Here is a 9,595-nt window from a genome sequence, read left to right as displayed (position 1 = left end):
CCACTTGTTCCAGATACAGTTAATAGTAAGGAATTACAATTTAAACAAGAGGATTGTTCTCAGAAATGTCCTGGTATTTCCTAGAGTCGGCCTATCAGGATACATTCAATAGTAATCAGATTTAATAGAGAAACTTTTCTTTTTTGAATTATATTTTATACTATTTTATTCAGTCTTCAGGATTTTGTTTTGGGATTGTTACATATCAAAATTATTCACGCAGAGGGTTGTTGGGGGGGGGGACTTTGATGCATGCATGTTACAATGTTTTTAGGCATTTTTTGCAAAGAAATGGCAGGAGAAAGTGAAACTTGCACAAACAGTTAAAAATAATTCTGTAAAATATGAAGGCAACTTTACAGTGAGAATGAAATGGCTGTTTGGAAAGGGTATATGTAAGACATTCATGTTGCAATTGTCTGCATCCTCATGACTAGAAACAAGGAAATGAGTTTGGAGACATATGGCTTAACATTTTGTACAGGAAACTACAATTATTTGTACAATTTGCGTACAAGTTACGGTGATTGGACAAAATTGCATGGTCGCACAGAATTCACAGGGATTGGTTGAATTTGCAGCAATTGTTGCGATTGCATATTTTTATTTTGTTGTTGTTCTTTTTCTGTGCTTTGAAATTACTCTCCTCTTTATTTCTTCTGTTTTCATTGCACAGTTCCCTTGATATGTTACTCTTGTTTGTCTTTTCCATTAACTTTCAGATTAATTATCTTATTAATCTTTAAAAAACTGAAGAACAATACTTCTATAAACATATATATTATATATAATTAATTAGGTCAAAATTATGATAATGATAGCACATTATTGTATTTAAATATACATGACAATCTGTATAAAGTTGCTATTTATTATCACTAATAGGAGATAATAATGATGAGGAAACCACAAATCAACAAGGTGAAAAATCTGGGAAAAAAGGAAAACGTCCCAAAAAGAAAGTTGTGGAGGTTGAAGAACCTGTCGTTGGTAAGAGATGTCAAAGGTTGCATGCTGTAGACAACTTACTGACTATTAAAGTCATTTGGGAATGAAAATGACTGACATTTCCTACACAACTAGGAAATGGAAATTCTAAACACCTCCTAACTTAGATGCAGCTGAATTAACAAAAAAATTATAAAATAACACTGACCAAAATTAACCACTGACACATTAGGTTCTACACTGTTCCGCTTTGCCGGTCGTAGAGTAAGTGCAAAGCTCCACATGGCCCAGGCAAATTTAAAACATTAATATAAATATTTAACAGTATTTCAGAACGTCAGTATCTGAACTTACTATGTCCAGGATTTTTCAGATAGTAGTATGGGTTTAGGGTTTAGAGTCTTCAGGTTTAAAGCCTACATTAAAAAGTAGGAAAATTTAATTCCACACATGGTTTTCATTCAAGACATCTGAAAATCCTTTATGTAATTAACTAATTAACTGTCTGCTAAATTTAGCAGGAAGTTAATTAACTATTTATCAAACACTGATTATAACATCTTAATTCTATACATCTTTATTTCAATGTTTGTTTTGGTGCCTCTTCTGAGAAACAGATAGCAATATAGCATGTATATGCTATGCTAAATTCTGCTTTCTCTTATATCTAATCCTTCACTTAAAAAATATAGATATGTTCTATATTTGTATTTTGTGCGTAATATATGTGATTTCTTGTTTGTAGACATGTTTGTCTTTCTGTTATTAACATCTTGTTTAATTCATGTACAAGTTTGTTATGTTAGAGGGTAAAAAATGGTGAAAGGTGAATTTCTGACAGATGTATTCAAGTTGAGAGCATAAAAGTGTCGCTTTATAAAAGATTTTTAGGTTTGGTATTTTTGAGAAACGGAAATTAAAGTATCAGCACTTCTGTCACTGGTATCATTCCTTATGGTAAATTACTTTATGTAAGATGATACTCAAGAGCCAAACAGTCTTAACGGCAATAAGGAAAACTATCCACGGCTTTAGGTTAATTAAGTCACTTCACAATGACACTATTATGGAACTTATCTTGAATAGTAAGTTGGATATCACCTTTTCCACCAGCCTCTTCTTCTGCATCAAAGTTAATGTTTGTTATTTCTGTTTTTGCTGCTGATCTTGTTTTCATGCTCCATGTTGACATTTTAATTGTTATTGTTACTGTTTTCATTAATGTTATTTGTAAGGCATATCCAACAGCAAATGAGAAACATTGGATTGATGGTAATTACGATGATATCCCCTAAAACTGAAAAGCAAAAAACACAGAAGCGATTGGTGCCAGTGGTGATAATGGCACCGGGCCAACAGCAGGCAGTGATGAATCTGCTGAGAATGGTGAGGGTGCAGACGGTGGTGAGCCAGCAGCAGCTGGCAAGCACTCAGGCCGTGCACGGCAAGGCCCATTGATCGCGGAGACAGTTAGTGGTAAGATTACTGGCGCTGCATTAATTGCTGCATGGGAAGCACAATCACTGAACAAAGTCATTTGATGAGCTGATGACTTTTCCAGTGATTTGAGGGTTAACATAAAAAGTGTGTGACCACTGAGCAGAATGCTACATTTGATCTCTAATTGGTAAAATGGCCTTTTAGAATGATCAGAGTTCAGCAAGAGTGGATTTAACCTTGAGAGTGCCTTGAGAGTAAGAAATGCTAATCAAATTGGATGCACTAATGGTTTTTTTCAGTAGCATACGTTATAATAATTTCTTCAGTGAAATGAATGAAAACATACTTTAGTCTTGTGTTTTGCAGACCATAGAAAATCATTAGTTATATAATGTTATTTCTATGACCTACAGGTTGGATATCAGCAGGCAATGTATTGTTCAATATTTATGTGTCCACCTTCGTCACTTATGTATTATGTTTGCAGAATGTGTGTGTGTGTGTGTGTGTGTGTGTATGTTTAAATGCACCTGTGCTTTATGTTAACACTCATGCTTGCCTTTTTAAATGTTGATTCAGGATGAGTCGGTGCATTGAGGTTAATTATTTAAATAAGCAACTGCAGAACTGATCTTGTTCTTGATATAACACCTACAACACTTGTGTGTAAACACACTCTTACATAATTTGAAGACAACCCAAGCTGACTTTGGAGGATGACCATGTTCTCAATCAATTTCTGCACACTGAAGACTGAATTCAGATCAAAGAGACCAAATGCTAATTTCTTCCACTGACCAGGGCACTGTCAGTCTTGAGTGGGATATTTTATATTTTAAGTGTGTGTATTTCTTTCGAGAACAGCTAAGTGAACAGAGGCAAATGAAAGCTTCGGTGATGACAGTCTTATGAGCTGTGCCAAGTCAACTCTGGAAACTTTCAAGTTGAAGAAGGCCACTACCAAACAAGACAATTGAGCTACACATTAACCAAGAAGACATTTTCATCAAGTTTCACATGCAAAATGCAATCTTCTTACATCCCTATAGTCTCTTCAAATATGATGTTTTCTGACAATAAATCTGCATTTCAACATGTATTTTATAATGAAATGCCATTATAAAATACATGATATCAAGAGAAATGCAGAAAGACAATTTGCAATGTTTGACTGAGGTAAGTGTGTAAACATCCATACATGGATGTTTGAATTCAGTGTAATTGTACATCAACAATTACAAAAACTTGAAACTAAATAACAACTTGTATACAGATGTTAGCAGTTGGCTGTGTGCATTCACTAACTTACTGGTTGATAAATCCTCAGACCCAGGAGTTCACTTTCATGCTGGGCTTTCTGACTGCAAAGCCATTATTGGAGAAGCAGCAGAGCTGGAGTGTAAAGTGAGCAGTGAAGAGTGTGAGGGAATCTGGTACAAAGATGGAGATGAGGTAAGTCCAGGGTCTAAATGTGGTCATTATGTAACATTAATGTTATTAACCAAACAGGAACAGGTGACTGTAATGATCCTATATGTTAGAGCTCCAAATGAGACTATATTTCTTGTGTTACAGTAATATGTTTGTTTCTAGATTAAATCATCTGAGGGCATAACCATTGCAAAAGATGGCTGTTTCCACAAGCTGAAAATTCACAAAGTCACTGAGGAATTTGCTGGAAAATATAAATTTGAAGCAGATGGACGGAAGACAGAGGCCTTGATTGTTGTTGAAGGTAAAAACAGTTTCCTTACAATTACTTACTTGCATAAAGTGGATGCATCATTCATTAGAGAGTGCCTGCAGATCAAGGTTGTGATGAAAACTGATTTTTAATAGTACTACATATACTGTATATAGCATACGGATAGTACTCTGAAGTTGAAATAAAGTACAAAGATAGACCACCTAGAGAGTGCCTAACTGTTTTGTTTTACCAATCATTGTAGATCCACCAAGATTTGATACTGAAGAACTGGAGACATTTAAAACCCCTGTAACTGTGAAAAAAGGACAAAAAGCTGCCTTCAAATTACCTTTTGTCGGACGGGATCCTATAAAAATTCAGTGGTACCTTGACGGCGAAGAGCTTTCGGATACATCACATATCAAGTTAGAGCACTCAGAGGGTTATACCTCTCTGCTTCTGACAAAGCTGCAGCGCAAGGACAGTGGTGAAATCAAGATAAAACTCAAAAATGAGTTTGGCACAATTGAGGCCTTCAGCCAGCTTGTTGTACTGGGTAAGTATTCAAAAAAAAATTATACAGTATTTTGTATGTATTTATACTGTAAGTAACCTACAAACTACCTGTCTAACCTGTCGAAAATGTTGTTACACTTTAGGTAACATATTCAGCACAGATTCATATTTTACATACTACTTCGTTTTTAACAGATAAACCCACTCCTCCAATGGGACCTCTGGAGATTGTTGAAGCCTCCTCCTCTGTAATTGAATTCAAGTGGAGGCCCCCAAAAGACAGTGGTGGCTGCAAGATAAACAACTATATCCTTGAACGAAATCAAGTTGGCCGCAACACCTGGAAGAAGGTGGGGCCAATCGGTCCAGATGCCAAATTCAGGGACTCTGATGTAGACCATGGCAGGAGGTACTGCTATCGCATCAGAGTGGAGACAGAAATGGGCACGAGTGAGCTGATGGAAACAGAGGACATTCAAGCCGGGACAAAAGGTAAACTTAGATCATCACGAAACTGTGTTATCTTAGAAATATCACCTTTAGTAAATCTACCTTCTAGATGAAAAAATGATTTACACCCAAATCTTATTTGTAAACAGCATACCCTGGACCTCCATCAGCACCAAAGGTTGTCAGTGCCTTCAAGGACTGCATCAACCTCTCTTGGTCTCCTCCAGCCAACACTGGGGGAACCAATATTCTGGGATACAACCTTGAGAAACGCAAGAAGGGCAGCAACTTGTGGGGTCCAGTCAACCCACCTGAAGAGATGATAAAAAGTTGCTCTGTTATTCATACATTATTTATAATTTATCATGTTATGACAGCCTGTGTCAACACAAAAGTGAAGGTCTAATGCTGTAATTCTTATATTGCTTATGTATTTTTCTGTACAGCTAAGGGATCTGCAGTTAAAGATGTGGTTGAGGGCATGGAGTACGAATTTCGTGTGTCAGCAATCAATAATTCTGGAGCGGGTGAATTCAGCACACCATCTGAGTTTGTATTTGCCAGAGACCCTAAAAGTAAGTGGACCTATAGAAACGTTATCACAGTCATTATTTCATATAGCCTTCAAATTGCAGCACTAAATATGAATCATGTGTTACAGAGCCTCCTGGTAAAGTCATAGACTTGAAAGTGACAGATTCCACCTACACAACTCTGTCCTTGTCTTGGACCAAACCCAAGGACATTAAGGGGGTTGAGGATGAAGCCAAAGGATATTTTGTAGAGATCAGGCCTGCAGAAAACACAGAATGGGATCGCTGCAATTCAAATGCTATAACCATGACTTCCTATACAGTAAAAGGCTTGAAGTCATTGGCCATGTATTGGGTGAGAGTCACTGCTACAAATGATGGAGGACAGGGAGAGACACAAGAACTGGATAATTACATCCTTGCTATGCCACCTCCAGGTAAGAAAATTCATTTCAAAGTTACTTGCGTCAAACAGTTATATTTAACACTGTGATTACAGGGACTCCACTCTAACAATGCCTAACAGTTAGACTCAGTTCATTTTTGACCATATAAATTATAGTTGTAGAATCAACGATTTACTGGATTTTTCTTAACTGACCTCAAATAATTATATAGATGTGGAAGGCAAAGAAACAGTGGCCTTTCTGTGAAAACTTAACTGTAAGTTACCTTGATCTGGATAATTAAAACCTGGTTTATACAATCAGGTAAATGCAATGATGAACTGTGTTTCTGGGCAGACACAACTGTGTTTAATGGAAGATGAGAGCAGCGAGACTTTAGCATATACAACATCAACATTAAAGTTAATTTATTATTGTGTGTCCACTTGCCAAAGCGACTTCAAACATGGTTTATGAAATCAGGATATGATGTGTACATTTGCAAAAAGATACCACGTTTTTATATATTTCAAAAAACTAATAATAACACAATCAGGTGCACATGAAAACTTCAACTGCTTGGTGTCAATATGGTTATATTATGAAGGTGGGACTACATTTGGATCAATAATAAACCCTATTTGAGGTCAAATGAATAACACAAATGATTGCGGCAGTATTGTATATTGGACTATGACATTAAAGATAATAAGGGGCGCTCCAGTAGCTCACCTAGTAGAGAGAGCGACCCATGTACTAAGGCTGAGTCATTACCACAATGCCACAGGTTTGAATCCAGCTTGTGCCAACTTTTCTGAATGTCACAACCCCACCCGCTGTCTATCTTCACCTGTCACTATAGTCTGCCTATTACAATTCAATGTCAATGTCATAACAATCCCCAAAAACAATATATAAATTTTTTGGCTGCAGTTTTGCAGTTGAATCTTGTCATTTTTCTGGTTTACCCTACCCTCATCATCAAAACTGATCACTATTAATGACCCTGCTTTTCACCTAGTGAGACCACGGTTAACTGATGCCAAAATCAAGAGTTTCATGGTGGTGAGAGCAGGAAATTCTGCAAGATTCAACATTAACTTTGAGGTAATTTAGGAAGTAATTAAGATGAAATAAATACATGATAGTGTATATATAGTGATCTCATTTCATCTTCTCATAAAATTATATCTTTGTATTCTTTGCAGGCCTCTCCTTGGCCTGATATCACCTGGCAGAAAGATGGAGGACCAGTATCTAAAAAGGTGACCATCAGCAACACAGAGGGCACATCCCAGCTCCTGATTACTTCTGCTGAGCGCTCAGATACTGGAATCTATACTATCATTGTCAAGAACATTGTTGGCCAAGAAACATTCAGCATTGAAATTAGAGTCACAGGTGAGAAAATATTGCACCTTCTTATTGTATCATTTTCCTGTTCCATATACTGTAGATCAAAAGGAAAAAACAACCTTTGTATTTGAACTCCAGATGAGCCTAAGCCACCAGGTCCTGTGGAGATTGATGAAAACGTGCCTGGTACAGTGACCATTTCTTGGACCCCATCTCCAGATGAGAAACGTGACGACAGGCTGCACTACATGGTGACTAAACGTGATTCAAATAAAAGACAATGGCACACTGTTGCAGATCGGATCTTCAACAATAGATTCACAGCCTGCAACATAATGCCCGGCAGAGAATATCAGTTCAGAGTCTATGCAAAGAATGACATGGGCTCCTCCAAACCCTCTGAATCACCAAAGTGGCTGATTTCTACCAAAAAAGGTATGTTATGACCTGCAGGTTTGTCTTAAAGTTGTCACTTTTCTGTACTCTGAAGAAACATTAAAGACACAGGCTTAAGCAAATACAGTACTTGCATGTTACCTACATCTTGCCTCTACAAAGCACTAAGGCTACAAGCAAAGCTGAACTGTTTGTGTGTTTTCCTTCCTTGTGCATCTTTCATAACAATGATTACGGCAGCCAATTTACTATATTTCATTTGAAAAGAGTTGTTTTTGTTCCTGTATGCTTTTATGACTTTACGTCTTTTGCAGTGCACTGACAAATTATTGCATGGGTCAGTACAAAAAATGCAGGAACATTTATACAGCAATCAATCCTTCAAGCCTCACCTTCAATCTAAAGCCCTCATTTTGGCCTGTAACTCTTAATGCTCTCATACATCATCATCTTTCTTTGCTCCTTGTGGCAAGAGTTAACTACAATAGTCTGTCGATATCAAGCAGATTAATTTGGCAGATTGGGTTTTGACTTGATTTGATCCAATCATCACACCTTTCTTTTTTGTGGCTATCAATAAAATTGTGATACTCCAAACCATTTGGCCATCACATTTTATATTAGCACAGACACAGAAACAGGAGGTAAAAAGGATGTACTGTACCTGTAAATTCCAATTATACTGCACCTGTAGCACCACCATTAAGCCAATTTTGAAACACATTCTCCTATTAGATGATAACGATTCTAATTTAATGCAATTCATATCTGCTTTCTTCCAGAAAAGTTTACTTTGAACATGCCGGAAACAAAGGTCTGTAATCTAGAGTGTCCTCCCAAGTTCATTGTTCCATTGAAAATGCACACTGCTCCTCAAGGGTATGAATGCTACATGAGCTGTGCTATAAAAGGGGACCCGACACCTCATGTGACATGGCTCCGCAACAATATCAGTCTGAATACCAACACTAACTACTTCATCTCCAACACCTGTGGAGTCTGTTCTCTGCTCATATTGAGGGTTGGACCTAAAGACACCGGGGAGTACATGGTTGTTGCAGAAAACTCTAAGGGGAGGGCAGAGTGCTCCACTAAACTGACAGTCAGAGGTAAATCTTTACCAGAGTATGCATTTTAAAGAAACTGTCACTATGTTTTGCATTGATATGCATGTTACATTTTTCTCTTTGAAATCTGAAATAACTCCCTTTGTCTTTTTTCCAGAATAAATGAACACAATGAAGATGGCAGAGTTGCTCTAAAACCCTTGCAGAAACAAGTTGTTGGTATTTTACAAATGTCAAATGTAGAATGTAATATTATTTAATACTGCCTGTGATATCTTCATTTTAGGTTAACTATTTGATGAACAAATTCCAACAAAGGCTAGCATTTATTTAAAGTTAAACTCACAAAAAGGTCTTAGGCATATGAATATTGCTGGAAAAAAAAGCCACAATTAAGTTTGGTTTCTTTATATTTAAAGTGCAATCTGAATAAAATGGGAGCTTGGAATAAGAATGTGCAATTTTACACATTTTAACTGTAATAATATGCATGTTTAACAGCAAAATTATTTACATTACATGATACTGTGTAGCAGTGGTCTTTTTGATTTTAAAAGTTCTATTTTAAGGTGTTTGTTTAAAGCTAATGGAACTATCTGCTTGTGTCTTTCAAGTCATTTTTAGATGCAGGTTTCTGTTCAAGTGATTTGATTTTTGGTTGCAATTGTTAGTTTTCCTTTATCTACCCCTCAATTGAAACTGAGATGAGAAAAAAAAATACTGACATGAAAAATGTATGATACTGACTGTTACAGTCTGTTCTACATATGACAATACGTGTGGGTTTGGTGTAAATAAATATTTCATACTGCTGTT

At 36.6% G+C, this 9,595-nt stretch overlaps 1 protein-coding gene across 1 annotated transcript in view; it reads left to right on the top strand.

The window, feature by feature from the left end:
* The window catches only part of LOC118327714 (immunoglobulin-like and fibronectin type III domain-containing protein 1), a 24,914-nt gene extending 15,319 nt beyond the window's left edge, over positions 1 to 9,595 (top strand). Inside the window, exons 13-24 of the mRNA XM_035661134.1 lie at positions 3,716 to 3,840; positions 3,982 to 4,123; positions 4,338 to 4,631; positions 4,787 to 5,083; positions 5,191 to 5,370; positions 5,488 to 5,616; positions 5,703 to 6,011; positions 6,982 to 7,067; positions 7,169 to 7,361; positions 7,455 to 7,751; positions 8,495 to 8,821; positions 8,937 to 9,595. Of these exons, the coding sequence (XP_035517027.1) occupies positions 3,716 to 3,840; positions 3,982 to 4,123; positions 4,338 to 4,631; positions 4,787 to 5,083; positions 5,191 to 5,370; positions 5,488 to 5,616; positions 5,703 to 6,011; positions 6,982 to 7,067; positions 7,169 to 7,361; positions 7,455 to 7,751; positions 8,495 to 8,821; positions 8,937 to 8,941 (2,384 nt within the window). The 3' untranslated portion in view covers positions 8,942 to 9,595. The remainder of the gene's footprint in view (positions 1 to 3,715; positions 3,841 to 3,981; positions 4,124 to 4,337; positions 4,632 to 4,786; positions 5,084 to 5,190; positions 5,371 to 5,487; positions 5,617 to 5,702; positions 6,012 to 6,981; positions 7,068 to 7,168; positions 7,362 to 7,454; positions 7,752 to 8,494; positions 8,822 to 8,936) is intronic.

Source organism: Morone saxatilis, unplaced genomic scaffold, assembly GCF_004916995.1.
Source record: "Morone saxatilis isolate NCDOM2014 unplaced genomic scaffold, NCSU_SB_2.0 Contig18, whole genome shotgun sequence".
Lineage (NCBI taxonomy): Eukaryota > Metazoa > Chordata > Actinopteri > Moronidae > Morone > Morone saxatilis.
This window is presented reverse-complemented; position numbering and strand designations above follow the sequence as displayed.